Here is a 21,909-nt window from a genome sequence, read left to right on the forward strand (position 1 = left end):
CGGGAGGCGCGGCGGACTGTGCGGACGGCGCTCCCCGGGGCCGCGCGCCGCCCGGCGCAAGTGACGGCGAGCGCTGCCATTGGCCGGGGCGCCGAGGGGGCGGGGCGCGCGCACGCGGTCGCGGCGGGGCTGTTGCGACAGAAGGAAAGCGCGAGCGGCCGGTGCGGGCGGGCCTGGGGAGCCCAGAGCGGGGAGCCGGGGGCAGGGCCGGGGCGGGCGGCGCGGCGCGGGCAGCCCAGCGAGCGGGAGAGCACCCTCGGGAGGAGCCGGCGGCGCCGTGTGCTCCGGGCCGGGGTGGACGGCCCGCGGGGCCGCCGGGGCGGGGGAACAGAGGCGGGGCGACCCGGGCCGGGCCGGGTCAGCGCGGCCTAACGGCGCCTGTCGCCCCCTCTGGCGTAGCTCCCACCCGCGCCATGCCCTCCGACCTGGCCAAGAAGAAGGCGGCCAAGAAGAAGGAGGCGGCCAAGGCCCGGCAGCGGCCGCGCCGGGTCCCGGACGAGAACGGTGATGCCGGGACGGAGCCGCAGGAAGTCCGGCCACCGGAGGCCAACGGGACGGTGCTGCCAGGTGAGAGGGTGGCCAGTCCGGTGTCTGCCCCGCGTGTCCCAGGGCGGGGGGCCTGGCCGGCGTCGTTCCCGGCCGGATTCTGTACGCTCGGCAGTGTCCCGGGGTGGGTGAATTGCGACGTTGATGTTCTGCTGGTGAAACGCCTCGGGCATGGGTTGCGCGGAACCGGGCGGCTCCAGTAGATGCCGTCGGGACCACTCTGCCCTGAGGCAGCAGGACACCCGCAGCCCCGGGGGCTCCGCGTGGGCCATGTGTGTAAAGGATGCCCGTGGCCTTTGCTTGAGGCATGGCAGTGTGAAGATGGAGGGGGCTGATGGTGTCTTCCCCCTCTCAGATAGACACTGCCTCGATCTTCTGGTGCTTGATGCCCAGACCTGTTTGGAGTTTTCTTTCCTGCTGCAGAAACCACTGTAGCGTCGGAATTAATTCTCTTCCTACTGCTATTGCTCTGACTCTCTGCTCACCTGTTTTTCTGAGACATACCTGGTTTGCAGAAACTAAGAGCCTGCCTCTAAAAGAGGTTTTGTGCCTGTTAAAGAGAGAGGCTTTGCCACAGGGAGCTGTTGGTCTTAAAGGAAATAAGCAGGTAACGCTTACAGAGAGTTTAATTTTGGGCCTTCCTTTAGCTCACCTGGCAGTCCGCAAGCTTCCTGCAGGCTCAGCCCGCGGTGCGCTGTGCCAAGGGGCGGTCGGTGTGCGGCACGGAGCCGCGGAAGGGCCGCTCCTGCCCGCGGGTGCCGAGCGCGCCTCTCCGCGCGCGGGGTCCGGGCTCCGGCCGGCCCCGGGGCACTCGGAGCCGCCGCGGGGACCCGGCCCGAGCCGGCCAATCGCCGCGCTCTGCCGGGGCTCATTTGCATGCCGCCTCCCTATTGGTGCGGGCTGGGGCGGGGGCGGGCCGGGGCCCGGCTGGGGCTCGGGGAGCCTCGGGACAGCGCTCTCAGGCTCGGGTTGGGGCTGTGCCGGTGTTCTGTGCAGGGCCCGGACTTGGACTCGATGATCCTTGTGGGCCCCTTCCGGCTCAGGAGATCATATGATTCTGTGTGGGTCGATACCGACATATTTCTTACTGAGCTATTTACACATGAGGGATAAAACTCCCTTGCCCATTTTTGCTCACCTGTTTCATTCCTTGTTGTCACTGCTCTGTGGCACTGCCCAAAGGGGTCCTGTATCAGTGCCAGTGACGTTTTTTGCTCCTTGGCTAAAGCATATTTGCCAGGGTGTTAATAGTGATTTTGCTGAGTGAGTGATTTTGCCAGGAGTGCTGGATGCTGACAGCCAGGGTGTCATTCCGTGCTGGCACAATCTGAAATCAGATCTGCCTGCCAAGATCACTAGTGCCGTTGGCTGCTTCAAAGGGCAGCATCTCTCACCGAGGAGTGAAGTTGGCCTGTGACAGAAGGTCAGCATGACAGGAAAGATGGTGGTGAGGCTCTGGTACAGGTGGTCCTGAGAAGCTGTGGCTGCCCCGTTCCTAGAAGTGTCTAAGGCCAGGTTGGACAGGGCCTGGAGCAACCTGGTCTAGTGGAAGGTGTCCCTGACCATGGCAGTGGGTTTGGAATTAGATGCTCTAGAAGATGTAACCCAAACCATTCCAGGATTTTGTGATTCTATTACTTGCTTTTACTGTAGGAGGAAGGGAAGAGGGGAACGTGCAGATGGACATAGTAGCTTCTCAGAAAATTAGTAGGGACTGTTCCAATGCTGCTGCTTCTCTATTCTCAGCTTTCCCTTCATTTATTTGCTATTAAATTAATTTTCTGGTCAAGCCTTTTCTTAAGCTTGCAGGCAGTACTTTGTACATTCTATTCCTAGTCTAGTCCTTCCTGCCAGGAGGGTTAGTCCCATCACATTTAGAAAACTGGCTCACTGTTCTGGCTGCTCACTTAGTTCTGATGGTCCTGTTTTATTTAGATAACATTTAGATATTTAGCTGGTGGAAGTTCCTGCTAGACTGTATATATCTGCCTGCTAAGCTGAAAAGCTGAGTTTCATTGCATCTGGGTCTCCTCAACTCTTCTGCAGAAATGGGAGTTGTTTTTGTGGTCCTGGGCCTTTTTTTTGGTACAGAGGCTTATGGCTTCTCTCATGGTTGTAAATCAGTAACACTCCTGGTCTTCTCACATATAGAGGTGGACGCTCTTACAAAGGAGCTGGAGGACTTTGAGTTAAAGAAAGCTGCTGCCCGAGCCGTGACAGGAGTGCTGGCCTCCCACCCCAACAGCACTGATGTGCATATCATCAACCTCTCACTGACCTTTCATGGTCAGGAGCTGCTGAGTGACACCAAACTGGAGCTGAACTCTGGGAGACGCTATGGCCTGATTGGACTCAATGGGATTGGTAAGCTGCGGGGAAAGTGACATGGCTCCCTGGAGCTCGGTAAAGGTGTCATGCTGCTGAGAAGCTGGGCAGGTACATGTGGGAAGTGCTGGAAACCAGAAAGAGGACTGTTAGATGGACCTGGTTGGGACACAGCAGTTTCTGATCTCCCGTATCTCCAGCCAGGAAGGGGAATTACTAGGATTGTTGATAGAAGCCTGAGATTGCATTCTAGATTTGGACTGTGCTTTTGATCTTGTTTCTATGGAGCATTGGCTGAGATGTCTGGGATCTGTTAATCTGCCTGATTCCTGTTTGCCCGATTTGCTTAGTAATGCCAGTAAACCCAATGCTGATGGTGTTGGCCAAAGAACTTGTACTGTATGGAGGAGTAGAAAGTGTGTGGTTTGGCCTGACTGGGAAAACAACTGTACAGACCTTGGAGAAAGTGATGCTACATTGAGAGATGCAGAATATGGGTGTGATTGGAGGGGTGCTAGTAAGAGTGACCATCTAGTTTAACTTTCAGGAAAACCCAGGTTGTTTAGGGATGAGTGCATTATTTTCCTCAATGTTAGAAGTCTTTGGAATCTGGGATCCTGATACCAGCTGTCAGACCTGGTTAGACAGCAGAAAGTACAACAGAGATAAAGTTTCCCAAATCTGGGCAAGGGCTGAAATGCAGTGGTTTCCAAAAAGCTTCTTCATGTCCTGTCCCTGGGGTGGTGAGCCTTAGCTAGGAGGGCGGCCTGTCATAGTGAGGCAGTGGCCTCTCCAGTTCTTCTGGCCTCTTGGGGAAAAAAATTCTTCAGGATTTTCTGAGGTTGGAAAGCGAAGGAATCACAGTGGGATCTGAGTATATCTCATTGGTTTCACTGTGATGTTGTATCTCACTGAATCCAGCAATTAATTGTGATTATCTGCACACAGGGAAATCCATGCTTTTGTCGGCTATTGGGAAGCGAGAAGTGCCCATCCCAGAGCACATTGACATCTATCACCTGACCCGAGAGATGCCTCCCAGTGACAAGACCCCTCTGCAGTGTGTGATGGAGGTGGATACAGAGAGGGCCATGCTGGAGCGAGAGGCAGAACGTTTAGCTCATGAAGATGGTAAAGCTTCTCAGAGTCCCAAGGGACATTTTCTCCCGTTTCCTTCCCTACCAAAGAAAATTTGGGTTCCTTAGTGGAGTTTTCACATGTTGTGGTACCTGTTTCCCTCAGCTGCCTGTACTAATGGGCACGGATGACACTTCTTTGGATGAATTATTCCATGCAGCATCTTAAGAAGTGTCTCAAGCTTGGATATGGAGGGGGCTAAATAGGGGTAAAGCAGAGGGACTGTGAGGTTTCCATGCTGTGCAGCAGTGCAGCTGGGAGCCCTTTATAGGCGGAGGTGCTGACCGGCAGGCTCTCTTTCAGCGGAATGTGAGAAACTCTTGGAGTTATATGAACGTCTGGAGGAGCTGGATGCTGATAAGGCAGAAGCACGGGCCTCACGTATCCTTCATGGCTTGGGGTTCACGCCAGCCATGCAGAGGAAGAAGCTGAAGGACTTTAGTGGTGGCTGGAGAATGAGGGTGGCTCTTGCCAGGTGAGTGGAATAGTGCCTCCTGCCTCCTGCGAGAATGCCTGCCTGCTCCTGACTCTGCAGAACCACAGACACAGTTCTAAGAACTCAGAGCAGAGCTGAGAGGCTTTGGGTTACCCTGCACTTACCCTGTGCTGTCATCTCCCCTGTCCTTGCAGAGCGCTCTTCATTCGGCCTTTTATGCTGCTGCTCGATGAGCCCACAAACCACCTTGACCTGGATGCCTGTGTGTGGCTGGAGGAAGAGCTGAAAACGTAAGCACAGAGGAGTTTGCTGCTTCTGTGGGTTGTGCTTTTCTGTCAGCATGTGAGCATGAACATCTTGCCAGCATGTAAGCAAGTTCTGCAGGAGTAACTGTATAGTTCTTGTGGGTGCATAACTGTGTTGCAGTGTCAGTGACACCTGCTTTCTGCTATGTGACATGCTTGATGCAAGAGTAAAGAATTCAAAACAATCCCCTATCTCCCTGGCACTGAAGAAATGAGAAATGCTGGTTTGTACTCCCAGGTTAAAGGTGCTTCCTTGAAAGCCAGGAGCAGGCCTTGGCAGCCTGTGTACCAGCATTGTGTACCGTACCAGTAGTGTGAGATTTCCAGATCTGGCTCTCAGCTCATCTTCCTGCCCACCATTTCTCTGTTTTCACTGAACTGTAGTATCTGAGTGTGTTGGTTTCATCTTCTGCTAGTGTGTAAGGTGACTGGTTTTCATAGCAAAGGTAGAATGTCAAGGTGTAAGGCAAATACCTTAGGAGTAGTTAGGAAGCTCAGGTTATCTGGGGTATGCATTAAAAGAACTGTATTGTGAGAAGGGCTTTGCCTTTGCAGAGGTTTTTCCATCAGCTCTGTCAGTTGAACCTTTTGTGTCCTTGCTTTAGAAGTCAGGTGCTTTAGAAAAGAACTTTGAACCTCTTTTGGGGAGGCTTTAACCCCTCATTGTACGGATTTGGAGCGCAGCCAGATGCAGTGTGCCTAACGGATGGGAGTCTGTACTGAGAGGAAAGTAAGCAGCAAAGGTTGAAACGTCTTAGAAATGTGATGCCAGTGGAGTCAGCTGCATCAGTGGCACAAGTCACCTGCCACATAGGCAGCCAATTCTGGGCTTTTTGTGATAACAGGCAAAGACTATCTAGTGGTGCAGGGTGTTTTACTACAGTGAAAACTGTTGGCAGGATTTACTCACTGCAGTTGGTTGTAGCTGCTTTACTTCGGGTTTCCCCAGAGCATCTCCCTGGCTGTGACCTTTTTGTTCTTAATCTGATTGTAGGCAAGAGAAATCTGGTGCATATAAAGCCTTTGTCACCATCAGGGCCAACGAACAGGTTTTCTTTTCCTAGTTTAGTCTCTAAGAACTTGCATGGTGCCACAGGTTCAAGCGGATCCTTGTGCTGATATCCCACTCCCAGGACTTCCTGAACGGCGTCTGCACCAACATCATCCACATGCACAACCGCAAACTTAAGTACTACACGGTGAGTAGACAGTGCCCCATGTAACCAGCAGAAACAGGAGCTGTTCTCTGGGCACATCTGATGTTCCATGCTCTCTTTCCAGGGAAATTATGATCAGTATGTAAAGACTCGCTTGGAATTAGAAGAAAATCAAATGAAGCGATTCCACTGGGAGCAAGATCAGATTGCCCATATGAAGGTACCTGCTTAGCTGCATGAGCACCCTCCTACCCTTGTAGTGGGCATCCCTGCCCCTCCTCAACCTTATCACTGTGGCTTTTGGCTAACTCTTTTGTTGCAGAATTACATTGCACGATTTGGTCATGGTAGTGCAAAGCTGGCCAGGCAAGCTCAGAGCAAGGAGAAGACCCTTCAAAAAATGATGGCTTCTGGCTTGACAGAGAGAGTTGTGAATGATAAGGTAGGATCAGACATGGAATTGCATCTAGAGATTTGTATTTGAAACACAGACTACAGGAGCAGAAGGGTCTTTAGCAGACAGCAAGAATGGCTAACAGAGCTAGTAGGAAGAATGAGATACCCTTCCTGATGCCAAGGATCCCTGTACTCAGCATGGAGTAATGCTGAACAATGAGAAGAGGAGGAGGAATTTTCTAGGGGAGGGAAGTGGAGTTTTCATATCAATAAGACTATTTTGCAGATACAGAAATCAGAAAGGAATGCCTAGGGCTCATAGGAGATGGGAGAGGATGCTCAGTGCAGCTTTTACTTGTGTAAAGAGTACAAACCCACATTTGTTTCAAAGGGAAAGAAATAGGGATTCATTAGCCAGCAGATGAGATTGCAAGCAGCTCATCAGAATAAGTCTGAGTGAGTTGCAGGAGGGGCTTATAAAAAGTCACGATCTGGTGCCTTGGTCTACAGCTGATGTTGGTAGTGAGGCATGGTTACACCAGAATGACTGGGCTTTCTCGTGTTCCGGGGTGTCTCACAGGTGGATATTCTGTGTTAACAGACTTTGTCATTCTACTTTCCACCCTGTGGGAAAATTCCCCCTCCTGTCATCATGGTGCAGAATGTCAGCTTCAGATACACCAAGGATGGGGTGAGTATGGGAGTATGCATACAGAGATCACTTGTATTCCTGCCTTGTTTGGAAGTGGGAGACTTTTGGCTGAGCTTCCTGATGGGGCTGCAGTGTATCACTAATGGAACAAAGTTCTTGGCAGTGCTAATGCTGGGCCTGCTGGGGACAGAGCATTACAGGTGCAGTAGGGCGGTTCTGGAAACTGCTGAAAAGGCATAATATTTCATGGTTTTTGTGGTTTGCAGCCATGGATCTATAATAACCTGGAGTTTGGGATTGACCTGGATACTCGTGTAGCTCTTGTTGGACCCAATGGAGCTGGAAAGTCAACACTGCTGAAACTGCTCACAGGAGAGGTTTGCTCTGTACATTGTCTACCCTGCTCTGGACCTTTACTTTTGGGATAGTCTTCAGCAAAGCTGCACTTATTTGCCAGAGCGCCCCCGTCAGGCCTTAGAAATCCTATAGTCTTGTTGCAATATAGGGCTTTTTCTCTCATATTATGTGTTCAGACTGCCTCCCCTGTGCCAGAGTAGAGATGGCTGGATTCTGTATTTCTGGCATACTGCAAGAGGAGAGATTTCCCGGTAAAATGATTTTATCTTCCCCTTCCAGCTGCTGCCCACAGATGGGATGATTCGCAAGCACTCGCATGTGAAGATCGGTAGATACCACCAGGTACTCCCTACAGCAGCCCCCAGGGACAGAGAATGCTGAGAAAAAAGCTGTCAGGGATGAGAAATCTTGCCCCTCTAGTTCTGCTTCTGAGGCTTCTGCCACTGCTGCCTTTCTGTGTCTGGAGATGGGGGAAGGAACTGTTCCATGGAATGGTCTCCACCTCATGTTCTTACCCTGTAAAGAGTCTGGCTGTGGTCCTTCCTGTTCAGTCTCCCACCTGCTATGGTAGAGCTGGTTGCCTTGTTTGTGGTGGTGGACAAGCCTCCTATTCTGAAGCAGCACTCCTCCTGAAATGGAAATTATTCCCTAATAGTTCAGCACAGAGGCTGTCCTGTGGGTGGGATTATTGGCTCTTGTGTTCTGCCGCTCATCTGGTACCAGAGGGGTGTAACGGGTAGTGCTTAGGGCCATGAAGTAGTTGGCCTGCACAGCCTGAAGGTGACTTTTCTTCTCTGTCAGCACTTGCAAGAGCAGTTGGACTTAGACCTCTCACCCCTGGAGTACATGCTGAAATGCTACCCAGAGATCAAGGAGAAGGAGGAGATGAGGAAAATCATTGGCAGATATGGTCTGACAGGGAAGCAGCAGGTGAGTATGAGCTCTTGAGGTTTGCCTTTTGTTCATTAGGGGAGTAGAGGTTCTGTGTTTTCTGTTGCTCTACTGACACCTGACAGTGTGATACAGTATGCAGCATGGTACACCACAGCATCAAAATGCTTTTTCCATCTCTGCCTTTGAAATTGGAGAAAAAAAACCAACTCGCGGCTCATGGGAACTTTCTTTGGATCACAGCAATTGGGTTGAATCACAGTGTGGGTTGAAGGGGTGACCCCCTCAGACTCCAGGTGAAAAGAAGACAAGTTCTGGTATAGTGCTAGACCTGAGCGTGTTTTAATTGTAACTTGAACTATTTTGCATCTCTCTTATTTCTGAGATGAATACCAGGCAGAAGTGCTAGAAGGTTCTCAGCTGTTTGTGGGGTCCACTTGGTTGAGACAAGAGAGTGGGCTCACCTATGGTGCTCTAAGTCCAAGAATGACATGCTCTTGTACGTGACACATCCTGTGTGTAACAGTTGTCCACATCGCTGCAGTTCAGCTTTGGTTTTTACATTGTTTTTGCCCATTTGTCACTGCAGAAGTTGAGAGTAGTTTGATTGTTGTGTTGGCGAATACCAGTCAGACAAATTAGCTGTCCTTACACACCTTTGGCACAAGCGGGGCCTTGCTGTGTATAGTCCTTCAGAAGCCCTTGGAATTCCCTTCTTCCCTGGCTGGGAGAAGCTTAGTGTAGGTATAAGGCTGACTGAACATTTGTCCTCTTGTGTCATGGAACTACACGGAGGCCAAGGTGGGAGCCAAATGGTTTGGATCAGGGTGGCATGCTGTCAGGTCACTGCAGAGCAGCAAGCCATGTGTGTGTTGGGCAGGTGAGCCCCATCAGGAACCTCTCTGATGGGCAGAAGTGCCGCGTGTGCTTTGCCTGGCTGGCCTGGCAGAACCCTCACATGCTCTTCCTGGATGAGCCCACCAACCACCTGGACATAGAAACCATAGATGCACTGGCAGATGCTATCAACGAGTTTGAAGGAGGAATGATGCTTGTCAGCCATGACTTCAGACTCATCCAACAGGTAAGGACAGTTGTGAGTTTTGTCAGAGCACCTTTCTAACATTTTAGTAATTAAAACAAGGTCTTTTCAACTGACTGGCCCTTACTCATCCCAAAAAAATGAGTGAGTGAAGGAAAAAAAATCAGTGGACACGATACCTTTACTGTGTGCATATTAAACAATTACTGAGCTAGCCCAGGAAAACATTAGGTACTTAAAATAAAATAAAACCCGCCACAAATGTCAAGTGCTGATCTATCAGCTCTAGCTTTGGCTGCGAGTTCAGGTATGATTTTATTTTTCACTGTGATAGATCCAAGTAGTTCCGGTCAAGAACTACTTTTGTTTCAATTCCCAATTTAGCAAGAAAGGCTTTTCATCTTAGTCCATGAACAAAATCAGAAATACAGAGGGGCCTAGGATTTTCAGTTCTAACATCCTGTATAAATTATGTGGAAAACACCAGGGAAGATGTTTCTCTGTACTTTTCTTGGGTAGTCGAAATGTGGAAGTTATCAAACTTTTCCTGCCAGACTTCAGAGAATAGCTTTTAGTTAACTTTTTAATTTTGGTAAGATTATAAAATTCTGTACTGCAAACCTCTCTCCGCCTCCCCCTCTGCCTCCTCTTCCTCCTTGTTTGTTTGCTCTCAGGTCGCACAGGAGATCTGGGTCTGTGAGAAGCAGACAATCACCAAGTGGCAAGGGGACATCCTTGCCTACAAGGAGCATCTCAAGTCGAAGCTGGTGGATGAGGACCCACAGCTCACCAAACGGACCCACAACGTGTGAGCTGAGGAGCCCCAGCCCGCGTTCTCCGTGGGGCTGGCGGTGGCCATGTAACTCGCCTGCCCGCCGGCAGGAGCGGAACTGCTGCTCCCTCTGGCTGTGTTCTAGGATTGCTGCAATACTGCTTCCCCTCGACTTGCCTTGCACCTCTGTGTCTGGACAGAGCTGTTCTCTCCTGATCTGGCTACGTTTGGGCAACTGTTTCCTTATTTAGACAATGTCCCATCTGAGCCAGGCCTTGGAATCTATTGGCTTGGGGTCACAACAGTGGCCGTCGGGGTGTCCAAGTGGCAGTGATACACAAGTGGAGACCCCAGCCCAGCTTCTGCCTCTTGCCTCCCAATTTCTGCTTCAGTTTAGATACTTCACTTCAAACTCCTCTGGCCTTGGTTTGTTTTTAACTATTATTTAACAGTGTAATTAACAGATCTGCCCGAGAATCCATCAGTCAATAAAGAGAGAAGAACAATGTTGTCTTGTTTTGTGAGCCATGGTAGCTGGGGTGTGCTGGGGTGAGTCAGCAAGTGCTAAGCTTTGAGTGAGGATCAGCCCTTCCTGCTTAATGTTCAGTTCCTCAGTACAACCAAAGCTGTGGCCAGAACTTGAGACACGTGAAGTGGTGAGTACTGAGCTGTGGAAGCAGTGAGCAGGGTCCTCAGACTTGGGGCACCTCTGCTCAGACAGTGAACACTGGGTTTCCAGTGAGTCACAGAACAAGCCATGGATACTTCTGTTGTAGACGGTGACAGACACAACTTGAAAGTGTTCTGAAGATCAATTTTAGAGAGAGAACATAGATCTGTGCAACACCAGTGTGTGTTCTCACCAACACAGTGGCTCAGGTGTGTCTTTTTGCTTCACTTTGAATTGTCTAATAATGAGACTCAATAATGTAGGAATTTTGGACTACAAATTCATTCCTTGTTCCTTGCAGGTTTAACTAAAGACTAATCAAGTGAAGCTGAACTTTTATTTTTGTTCTCAGTAACAGATTTTTGGAAAAGTTGGTGTTCAAACCTCACCCTGAGCCACAGAACCTTGAATAAAACACATTTATAATTTATTATTAAAACAAAGGGTACTGAAGAGAAAGGTAGCAAATCAAACCTAATAACTTTTTTTGATCATGAGTCATCATTTTAATTACTACTGGCACATGAGAGTGGCAACACTGGTCATGGGAAAGGTTCATGTAGCCCAGCAGCCTGTCCAGCAGCACATGTTGCTGGGTGAATGGAAGGACAGGACAAACGAAGGAGTTGTGCTCCCATGCAGTGCATTCTTTGGTGCCAACTGACTGGCTTTGACTTTCAGTAGAGTATTTCCTTATTTTTCTTTCCCAAAGCACCCATCCAAGTTGTGACTGCTGCTGTATGTCATCCATAGGACAAATGTCACAACGCGAGCTGCTTCCAGTAGATCAAGTGGGACCTTCAGGTTTTTCACTGGTTCTGGCAAAGATCTGAGACAAGAAAAATAATGCTTTCTGGGAAAATAATGCCAATTAGTATAAATGCTTCCAAGTTAGTCTTGCAGAAAGGTGTAGATGGCAGTAAATGTCACTTGGATGAATATCTTACAGTGGAGGATTTGGAAGTTACCGGGTAGAGCGAGGGAGTAAAACTCACAGGGAAGTGATTACTCAAAAGACTGATGGGTCACAAAAGTTAAACAGTAATAGATTAATGCATGTGTGTTCTACTCTCTAGGTTGTAGGAAGTGTTGATGAGTTGGAAAAGGTTGTGAAGTAGCTCTGAGAATGGTGAGGTCAAAGAGTCCCGACTGAGGCTAGAGCTGTTTGTCATGTGCTTCTTTCCCTAACCAAAGATTTGGCAACAATTCGTTTCACTACATTTCAGATCTGGTGGTAATAAATGCAGGATACAGTCTTACGCTGAGTTCTTTGGGAATGGTAAATCCTGAGAATGGCCTGGGGACACTGGGATGACGGCCAGCATGATGGGCAGCAGTTGGAGCATTGTAGCTCACGGAGCCAAGATGAGTGCTGTTACTGTCTGCTGCTGCAAAGAGAGAGGAACTTCTGGGGTGCAGACACGTCTCTGATGTATAAACAAGGACCACAGATACATGTTTAAAGCAAAAGCAGCTGTAGCTGCACTAGAGGTCACAGTAGGCTAGGACTTGTAAAATGGAATGTATAAACATGCTTTATCAGCCTTGATTTAACCTCACTTTGTCCCATGGTGATAGTTTTTTGGGCGGCGCTGAAGCAGCTGTGGCAGACAAATGTCCTGGAGCACTGATTTCAGGGACAGCCACAAGCTGGGGCAGTGGCACTTCAAGCTGTTTCAGCTGGGAATTTTCTGGTTTTGCAGAAAAGGAAAACTATAGATAAATTACAAGAATTGCCCCTTAGTTGCTAGGATGGTCATTTCTGTAAAAGAAGTGACCCAGTGCCTGCACAGTCACTCTTGCCTGTTACCCAAAAGTAAGGTTGGCTCTAACACAGCCACAGGCAGAAGTGGCAGGTGCAGGCTTGTGGGATTCCCTTGTGTATGTGCTGCAAGTAGATCCATACACCAAAAAACCAAAAACCTAGTGCAAAGCCAGCACTAGGATGAGTCAAGCCCAGCACACAGCACTGTGTACAGCCTCTAGCACATCCAGTCTAAGGAAGCAGATGGTAATTCTCCAAACCTGAGAGTTCAAATCTGATGGTACTGCTCAGTGGATGAGCCTCCATCCTTGGTGTGTAAAGGCTCCTTGTGCCTAATGCTGAGTGACCAGTCACTGCTCCTCCCGCCAACGGGCTCCCTTCCAACTAAATGGGTTTTTTTCAGAAAAAAACAGCTGTGTGTTTATCACTGTGTAACACTGTATCACAAGCACGGTGGCAGCTGGGGAGGGATACAACAGCCCCCAGCTCCTTCAGCCCAAGAGTCCCCTTGTGCTGTGACCTGAAACCGAGGTAACACGGCTCCTATTACAAGGAGGGTGGTGGAATGTCCCTCTGAGGGGGGAGACCCGTACTGTCCCTTGACAACACATGGCCCCTTACAAAGCACAAGTGCTGATGTCCCCTGGTCCTCCCTCCCAGTATTAGTCACTCCTGTTTCGAGAGGATCCCACTAACACATATCTTCACAAGCCCGTTCTCCTTCACAAATGCACTGACATGATCATTCCAGCCTGTCCTGCCTGATCACTAATGTTTCAGTTTCTGGGAGCAAGACCTCACTGTGGCACTGACCCCCCTTGTCACTGTGACAGGTATTTGCACTAGGGGAGGGTGATCAGGTGCCTCCCCATGAGGACAGGCTGAGAATAAAACAATTCAGTGAAACACTGTGGGCTGCACAAGCAGTAGCAGAATCACTGACTGACGAGTAGGTCTCCCAAGCTCACTCTTTGGAAGATGTAATTTGCTCAGGATGTGCCAGTACGATGTGTATACCTGAGCAACAGACTCTACTTGGCAGCACAAAGACCCCGGTGTGTTCCCCCACCAAACAAGCATACTGGCATCACCCTTCTATGAAATGGCTGTAGTGGTGTCTGCTGAAAGGTTTCCTTTTCTCCCCAAAGCGCAGAAAACTCTGTTTTGTTCATGTCTCTGCTGTGTTGCTGCACGTTTTTCCTGGCTAAGTCTAACTCCTGTGTCACATTTACCCTCATTAGTGTAATCTTGGTTTCTGTCCATACTTGGGGTGTCAGCCCTCCACTGCCCCCCATCCTGGCATTCCAGGCCCTGTTGTGTGCAGCAGGTGGGATCCCAAGAGCAGGCTAGGTAGCAGGGGAAATATGGCTGGTAGGGTGTTTACGATGCCATCATTTCATCTCAGGCCCAATGCTTCCTGCAGTTACTGAGTTTCCCCTGATGGCATTACCTGTTCCATAGCATAGACGTGATCCCATTTGATTCTGGAGTACCTTGAGTACTCCAATTCACACCCTTGCACCAAAGCAAGATCCCTCCTTTCACCAAACCCCTTTTGGACCTGGGAATGGCTCTTCTCTGGTAATTCTGTCTCCTGTAAATTGGATGCTTCTGCCCTTGCCCCTCTTTGCCCAGGTTACACTCAAACTTCTCAGGTCTGAAAGTTTAGTTGAATCTGTCACTTCCAAGCTCCTCTCAGGCCAGCTGCTCTTCATTTAGTGGAAAGTGGTATCATCAGCCACAGGTGTGTAGTTGTCCTGCTCCTTGGGGGCTGCACCTGAGGCAAGTTAGGTTCTGCTGCCCGTGCTATATAACCAGCCCCACGGCACTTGCTCGTTGGTCTGTTGGAGGTTAAGATGAGCTCAGAACCTTTGAAGAAAGAGGGTCATGCTGCTACCTCTGGGGACAAAAGATCTAAGAGGAAGCCTAAGAGAAAGGAAGCTTTTTCAGTATATATCTATAAAGTACTGAAGCAGGTGAGTAAATGTTTCTTTTCTGCTAGAAACTGCTTTGTGCATAAAGTAATTTCTGCCCCTTGCATGTTAACACTATAAAGATTAAGGGAGAAAAATCTGGGTTTCTAGAGAGATGGGGAAAGAAAAAAAGTGTAAGTGGGTACAGGAGAGCCCCAGCTGAAGCTTAGAAGTTGAGGAGGTGGATTCTAGGGGTAGTAGAGGTAGATCTAGAGCAGAAAGTGTTTCCTAGAGAAAATGAGCTCTGGTGCACAGCTCTGCCTGAAGAAGTAATTGCACTGAAGTCAGTATGGCAGAAACAGCTGCTTCTGGCCCTGTGAGTAGGTGTCTGGTGATTTTTGATGGGGAGATGAGAGTGTTTTTGGAAGTGACCATGAGTTTTCTAGGCTACAGTTGTCAGCATGAGTCTGTAGACAGGACTTGGAGACTGGAGTATTTCCACCCCTCACAGCCATGTTTTCCATGGGGATTGTGAGGACGCTTCTGCCAGTGTGATCCCAAAGCTTGTGTGGCATTATGGGAGCCTATACTGAGTTTAAAGTGGCCCATGACTTGGAAACCCTTAGGGCGGCAACTACAGGTGTTTTTGGGGTTAGAGTGCCCTGTCTGGAATGGGGCTCCCACTCCTTCCAGGGTGATGGGTGTGTGAGATGGTGTTTGGTTACCATCTTGTAGGTGCACCCAGACCTTGCCATCTCCTCCAAGGCCATGAGCATCATGAACTCCTTTGTCAACGACATGCTTGAGCAACTGGCCTCGGAGGCCTCACGCCTGGCCCAGTACAGCCACCGTGCCACCCTCACCAGCCGTGAGGTGCAGGCAGCTGTCAGGCTCCTGGTGCCCGGCGAGCTGGCCAAGCACGCAGTCTCTGAGGGCACCAAGGCTGTCACCAAGTACACCAGCGGCAAGTGACCAACTGGACCCCAGTGAAACCAGCCTGAGCCTTGCTGCTTCTCTTACAGGAGTTGGTATTTGGTCTTACTCAACTGAAAAAGCAAAAAGTCTGCCTTTAAATAAAGAAATGCATAGAAGCCCAGATCATGTGTTTAATCTTTGCATCACAAACTGTGAGGCAGTTTAAACTATGGCCATGGGGATTGTTTGATAGGGCTGGAAGAATAGCTGCTGTTTGAAAGCCACCACATACAACTAGGAGCAGGGACCACAGGGTGTGCCTGGGGAAAGCTGGGTCATTATGGGAAGCATAGTGGTTCTCTGAAGTTCTCCAAACTCCTTACTATAGCTTTCAGATTCCTGACTGCTTAAAAACTTCTGTTGCCTCTGACTCTTCTGCTGTCCTTCAACTGCTTCCTAATTTTGGTGGGTCTTTCTGCCCAAGTTATCAGTTTATGCTGGTTAGAGTAAATGCTAAATCTCTCTGGGTCAGTAGAATGAAGTTAGCAGTGGGTAAAGGGTTTTTCTAATGTTTGTAAGCTATTTTCAAAGCTGTTGTTCTTTGTTTGGTTTTCTTTGTTTTTCTGGTGGGCTGTGGGAATGAGTGTGAGTTTTTCCTTGTTAGCTGTTTTTGTGGTTTGTTCTTGCTGTTGTTTGGTTTGGGTTTTGTTGTTTTTGTTTAGTTTTTTTTCTTCTGGTGAAAACTTTCTCCTTTTCTGGGAGAGGCAGAACCAAAGCAAAATGAGCTTCACTAACAAGAAAAACAAACTCTTTTCTTTCTAGACATGTGGCCATCATCTCTACTTGCTTTCAGTGGTTTTAAAGAGAACTTTATCTTGCAGGGCTCTCAACTGGGCTAGGACTGAGTATCCTGTGTTCTGCCTTGGACCATTGTGTTAATGATTGGCCCTTGCTGCCTTTCCTTGTATCCCCAGGTGCTCACTACAGGAGGGATCCAGGGCTCTGAAGGGAGCATGAGCACATTCTGTCTGTCCACATGGACCCTGGGCAACCCACAGGGCTTAGTCTTGTGTCCAGACACGACCCTGTGATGGATGGCTTGGCTGCCCTGTAAGCACAGCACCTTCTTGGTATGTGTGGGGCTGTCCTGGGCTCCTGCACAGAGGTGCTGCCTCAGGGTCTGTGGTGGAGTGAAGAAAAGATGTGGCTCATGTTCTGGGTTGAGAAGTGGTGGAGATCACAGAATAGTTTCAGTTGGAAGGGACCTTAAAGCCCATCCAGTTCCACTTCCCTGCCATGGGCAGGGATACCTTCCACTAGACCAGGTTGCTCCAAGCCTTGTCCGACCTGGCCTTGAATGCTTGGGACATCCATAACTTCTCTGGACAACCTGCTCCAATGCCTTTTGCCAGCTTCATGTTGAGACTGGATGCCTGGTTCTAATGTCTTATCTTCACAGTATCAAGGTAGGAGTACCAGGAGGAACCAGAGCTGTGTTAAGGTCCAAGGTGACCGTAAGTGGGGCAGTCCTGGATTTCACAAGCTTGTGAGGTGCTGCTGAGTCTCATGAGCTATGGAGCTGTGACAGATGCTGATCTCTGATGGGGGTCAGCCTGGCTCGGTAGAGTATGGGCCAGACAAGGCATATGTGATGCTTCTAGGGAGAATACAGGAGACAGCAGCACTGAGCATCTTGCCTTCAGCTCCATCCCTGCTGCTATAGAGTGGGGCTGGCTGAGGGAGGGAAGAGGCTGTACTGGGTGTCCTGTTTCCTTTTGGCTGTAGGACAGCATTGAAGAGCAATCTCTTCATTGTGTCTGGCCTGCAAGCCAGAACTGGACTTGAGCAGAGGTGTGGGTTGCAATTCTTTTCCTCTCTCTAACCTGTGTGGTGGCTGTGCTGTGGGAAGAGGCTGTGTGGCTGGTGCTAGAGGCAGAGTGGCTGCGGGGATGCTCAGCTGCATGCATGGATTGAAGGCAGGAGAGTCCAGCCAAGGAGTGAGATGCTGAGCAGGCTCCATTTGCATCAAGCAGGTGAGCAGCTCATCTCCTTGCTGAATCTGTTCTATTGCTTGCTAGGCCATGTCTGCACTTGTGTTCTGACCTGCTTAAGGTGAAGAGAGGCAAGTTTTGCCTTGATCCATAATTGTGGAAAGGAGTTATGTTCTAAACATACCTGAAAGTGAGATTAAAACATAAATGAGATTAGATGTTGGGATACAAAGCAATAATTCAACTTTTTTTTCATAAAGGAAATAGAAAAGAAGGAAAATGCCAAGAATAATTATGAAAAGCACAGGAAAGGGGCTACCACCAGCACGGGTCCAGAGCTGGCTTGTAGAGTGCAATGGGGGAGATCTGTGTTGGGTGCGATGGGGCTTTCCCAGGTGAAGTCCCTCTGAGAGCTGACAAGCAAGCCAGAGAGGCAGCAGAGCCATGGCAGCCAGGCCAGCAGAATGGGGCATGAAAGGCCTCGAAGTAGCAGCCAGGACAGTGAAGGACAGCAAAGGCAAAGACTTCAACACTTTGTAGATTTTGCAGCCCCTGTGGCAAGTTAGGCACTTGCTTATAGAGGGTGTTGAAAGCGGCAATATCACATGCACCTCATAGCAACAGCAGATCTGCGGAGAACTTCATCTTTGCTTGCTTAATTTTCATTGGCTGCTTGTTGGTATCTGGCGAAGTTTGCCTGATGTATCAGAAGTTTATTACTTCGTTGCCTGATCTATCAAATACAAGCTCTTTTAATGACCTTCCAAGAGCGTGCCTCATTTTCTAAAATCAAGCAGTCTCTGGTTTTTGTTGGATGCAGTTCAAAACTTTAACTTTCAAACATTTATGTTTGAGGAGGCAATGGAGAAACATTCCTTGCTTTTTACTCGTTCACTACAGCTTACTCCCCTTTCCAGCAGCTCTCCCAGCTGTGGGATGTGCAGCCATGCTCTCTGAGGGATGGGGAATGCTGAGGAGCAGCCTGGAGTTGCAGTTCTCCTCCTGCCCTGGAGATGGGTCTCTCTGACTACCTGATCTCGGATCCATTTCTGCTGCGTGGGCAGGAGCCCCATGCTACCCAGCTCGGAGCAGGCTGCCTGGGGGCCTGGAACTTTCTTCTCCAGTACCCTGGCTCTCTTGGCAGATACGTGGCTGGCTGCGTGGGTAAGGTGCTGATTTATGGTGAAGCGAGTGGCTGTCTCCTGGAGATGTCTGATAGAGCATCGAGCACCGGGTGAGCCCCAGAGGAGTGAGGATTCAATGGGGTAGGTGCTTGATTCTCCAGTACTCCACTTCTGCATCCTGCTTCACGTCACACCCCCTTTTTCACCCTCATCCCCAACAAAGACTTGAAGAATGGAGTTGGAGATTGGCCTCACATTCTTCTTACTAGATCCTTGCACTTCCTTAGAGCTGTGACAGGTCTAAGCAGCTAAGGCTGAAGGAGGGAGGCTGCTCTTGGAATGAGGGAGTTCTTCACTGAACCTGCCCACATTTCCCATGTGGGGGTGGGTTAATCTCTTGCTGTGCAGGGATTCTGCTGCTTGTTTCCCCAAAGTAAGTTCCCATGGAGCTGCCCTGGGATGCCTGCACGGGATGTCATAGGTGGTTGTCTTTTCCTGGGGTTCACCCTGTATTTAGTTGATTAGCTTTGGTGAGCACCATGCCTCAGCTCAGCTGCTTTCAGGCTGGGCTTGTGGCTCCATGCCCTTGTTGTAGTGGATCCAGTGAGATCTAGGGGAAGTTGCTTTTAGGTTCTGCCACCCAGTGGGGATTCACAGGCCACTGGCCACTGTGAGAACAACTCAGAAGTACTCAGGTTACACTAAAAGCAAAACTTGGAGCCTGTGCAGGCTCTCTTCCAACGTGTCTTGGGGCTGCCTTGTTCCATGTGAGTCTGTCCAGGTCTGCCTGTGTCTTTGCAAGTCTCACAGCAAGTTTTTAGTACTGCAGCACTGTCATGTTACATGTCCCTGGCCCCACAGCTATGTTCTTACTAAGCTATGCATGTCTGTGGGCTAGAAGCAACTAATTTTTTTTTTTTTTGCCCATTATTCAACCTCTCAAAAATAGCACTGTAGTGCTGAATGAGCATTCATGAAAATATCGTCAATGGCTGTGTTCTGCTTTCCTTTCTGTAAGGGAGCAATGGCTTAAGAGCATGTGCCCTTTCTCTCAAGGTGGAGGATCATGAGGCAGAGCATCCATGTGGTCTGAGTGGAGCAGGTTTGAGCGGAGGGAGGTTTTTGGGCAGTGGAGGCTGGCAGCAGCGTGCAGACCTGTGTGTATTCTTCTTCCAGTGTTGCGGCCCTTGGCAGCAGTGTTGCCAGGTGGCTGCTCCGGTGCATCATTAGACACTGTTCCAAACAGCAGAGGCAGGAACGGTTCAGCACTCAGAGGAAAATGAGCTGGTGATGGATAGCCCTGCCAAAGCTGTTAAAATATAAACTTCTGATGTGCAGCTGGAGTTCCAGCAATGGACTCTTCTCCTCTCTGTGCTCAACTGCTAGTGTGTGGGGATGGTGCTGGTCTGTGTCACCTCCCTTCTCTGTTCAGTCTGAGGTAGGCTGTTGTCTCTGAGCACTGGTAGCTTGTGGCGGCCTTAGAATCCCTGCCTGGAGGAAAGGAGAGGGCTGATGATCAAAGGTCAGGCAGGCACTCCCCCATCAGCAGATACACTGTTGTCTGAAGCTCTGTCATCCCTAATGCTGCCACTGCTGTAATGGGACCAAGTGTCCACTGCATCCTTGCAGCTGTCTCAGTGTTCTCCCCAGCAAGGGTTGCTACAAACAGTTTGTTTCCTTGGGTTCTTTCTCTCTTTTCATGCTCTGTGTGCTCTGGATTCTTGGATGTAGCCAACAATAATGCTGCTTTCTTCATCTCCCCTGGTTGGGATTGTGCTTGGGGGTGTGGGAGGTATTCAGACTAAGTGAAAAAGTAAGTCTTAGGTTGTAACTATAACTTCCAGAGCCATACAGAGGGGGTCAGGAGGCATCCTTGTTCTCATGTCCTCTCCCTGTGTAGCCCAGTATTACTTGCTGCCAAACTGGGGAGAGACAGAAAGACATGCTGTCTGGTGAGGTGCTCCCTGACATGGAGCCCTGGGGCTGACTTGCAGTGCCCCTGGTGCCTGGGGACTGCTCTGGGGCTGGAGGTCTCTGGGGTGGGGACAAAAGATGTGTTCTCATATAAGCAATGTGCGTCGGCCTGGGCTCAAGGCAGGTACCAGTGGTGTCCTGTTTGGCCTCCAAGGAAGAGGAGGAGGATGCTTCCATGTGGCCCCATGCAGGGTGTGGGGCTGGAGAAGAGGATGACATGGGCAGAGTGGCCCCATGAGGAATGGCTGCTGCAGGCCACACGCCGTTTTCCCATTAGTGAGTGTTTAGTTCAGCGTTTTAAATAATTGTGTCCTCGGAATGATATTTAAAATCCATTTGGGAGGCAATGAGGCGGGAAAGTGCCTGTGCCATTGTGATGACGCTGCGCAGGCCGTGCCACACATGCATATTACAAACTCGTTACAGGCTCGTTTCCACGCATGCTGCTCCCTCCCCACACAACCTCATTCTGAGGCTTGGAATGCATCTCCCCCACCATGGCTGCAGTGCTTGGCCCTGTGGAGACATTTATTTGACAAAACAGACATGGTGTCCTCTGGGACAAGAGATAAGGCACAGCCAGGTCATGGCAGTTGGTTACAGTCTGAGAGAATAGAGGTGAGTGGGGCGTGCCTGGTGATGGGACTGTTGTTCAGGTGTCCTGGCCTTCACCTGTGCTCACTTTCTGACCAGCCCTTGGACTTGTGTCACTGCAGGTTCCAGACCCTGAAGCCCCAAGGTTTTTCAGCTGCTGGGCTCTGGGCACTGTTGGAGGAGTTATGTCAGCTATCCTAGGCTGGCTCTGAAGCTGAGGACAAGCCTGAGCTCTTGGATGTCCATGGGAGATGCATGAGCCAGAGGGACCAGGTGTGAGGGAGCCAATGAAGCAGCAGCAGTGTCAGCAGTGGTTCTGTGGCAGCTGGTTAGTGGCTGGTTGGGAGAGCAGCCTTGCTGCTCTTTCTGTTCCTCTCTGGCTGCTGTGTGGGCACCCTCTGCTGTCCTCTCAAACCATGCAAGATTGAAATCCTGTGTGGGAGGACAAGGCTCTTAGTACCACTTAATCCTTGTCCTGTTGGCCTTGGTGGCATGAGCAGTATTTAGTCTTTATCCTCTTCTTCCTGATCATGTTCAGGCCCTCCTAGCCAGGGTCCCAGCTGTGGTTTTTCTCTGTGCTACCTTGTGACCAAATATTAGTGGGGTGAGGGTGAAAGCCCCAGGTGTACTTAAGGACATGTTGGGTTCTGTTGCTTCTGTCTCTTTGCTCAGTGACCTGGCTGGCTGCTTTTCTGGATGGGAAATGGATAGCTATGACATCTTTTTCTCTGCCTGCAGCTGAGGGCCCTCAGTGTCCTCAATGTCCCTGTGGACTTTCCTACTTGGCAACTGTGGGTGCTGGGCTTGGAGGTGCTGAAGGTGGCTGATTGTGTTTTGTGGGTTTGGGGGGTTTGTTTTGTTTTGTTTTGGGTTTTTTTGTCTTTTTTTTTTTTTGGGTGGGTTTTTGTTTGTAACTTTGGGTTGGTTGGCTTGCCTAAAGTGGTTTG

The 21,909-nt window shown here is 49.8% G+C and overlaps 2 protein-coding genes across 2 annotated transcripts; both read left to right on the forward strand.

The window, feature by feature from the left end:
• The first annotated feature begins 81 nt into the window (after positions 1-81).
• ABCF2 (ATP binding cassette subfamily F member 2) lies at positions 82-10,522 on the forward strand. The gene is made up of 15 exons (XM_042022259.1): positions 82-161; positions 400-567; positions 2,698-2,910; positions 3,820-4,002; positions 4,312-4,483; positions 4,639-4,734; positions 5,846-5,948; positions 6,031-6,126; positions 6,229-6,348; positions 6,904-6,993; positions 7,221-7,331; positions 7,591-7,653; positions 8,113-8,241; positions 9,083-9,286; positions 9,919-10,522. Exons 2-15 carry the CDS (start codon positions 414-416, stop codon positions 10,054-10,056), a joined length of 1,872 nt encoding a protein of 623 aa, XP_041878193.1. The 5' UTR covers positions 82-161; positions 400-413; the 3' UTR covers positions 10,057-10,522.
• Positions 10,523-14,301: 3,779 nt separating this feature from the next.
• LOC121661745 (late histone H2B.L4) lies at positions 14,302-15,336 on the forward strand. The gene is made up of 2 exons (XM_042022238.1): positions 14,302-14,427; positions 15,100-15,336. The coding sequence occupies exons 1-2, from the start codon at positions 14,308-14,310 to the stop codon at positions 15,334-15,336; spliced, it is 357 nt and encodes a 118-aa protein (XP_041878172.1). The 5' UTR covers positions 14,302-14,307.
• The last annotated feature ends 6,573 nt before the right edge of the window (positions 15,337-21,909 follow it).

Source organism: Corvus kubaryi, unplaced genomic scaffold (genome assembly GCF_017639235.1).
Source record: "Corvus kubaryi isolate FWS band 111438036 unplaced genomic scaffold, C.kubaryi_AGA036_p1.0 37193, whole genome shotgun sequence".
In the NCBI taxonomy this organism is placed as follows: domain Eukaryota; kingdom Metazoa; phylum Chordata; class Aves; order Passeriformes; family Corvidae; genus Corvus; species Corvus kubaryi.

Coding starts and splice junctions, on each gene's coding strand:
- ABCF2 (XM_042022259.1), top strand. CDS start 414: ATGCCCTCCGACCTGGCCAAGAAGAAGGCGGCCAAGAAGAAGGAGGCG. Junction 5,949..6,030: donor GCAAACTTAAGTACTACACG/GTGAGTAGACAG, acceptor CTCTCTTTCCAG/GGAAATTATGATCAGTATGT. Junction 6,349..6,903: donor AGAGAGTTGTGAATGATAAG/GTAGGATCAGAC, acceptor CTGTGTTAACAG/ACTTTGTCATTCTACTTTCC.
- LOC121661745 (XM_042022238.1), top strand. CDS start 14,308: ATGAGCTCAGAACCTTTGAAGAAAGAGGGTCATGCTGCTACCTCTGGG. Junction 14,428..15,099: donor TCTATAAAGTACTGAAGCAG/GTGAGTAAATGT, acceptor ACCATCTTGTAG/GTGCACCCAGACCTTGCCAT.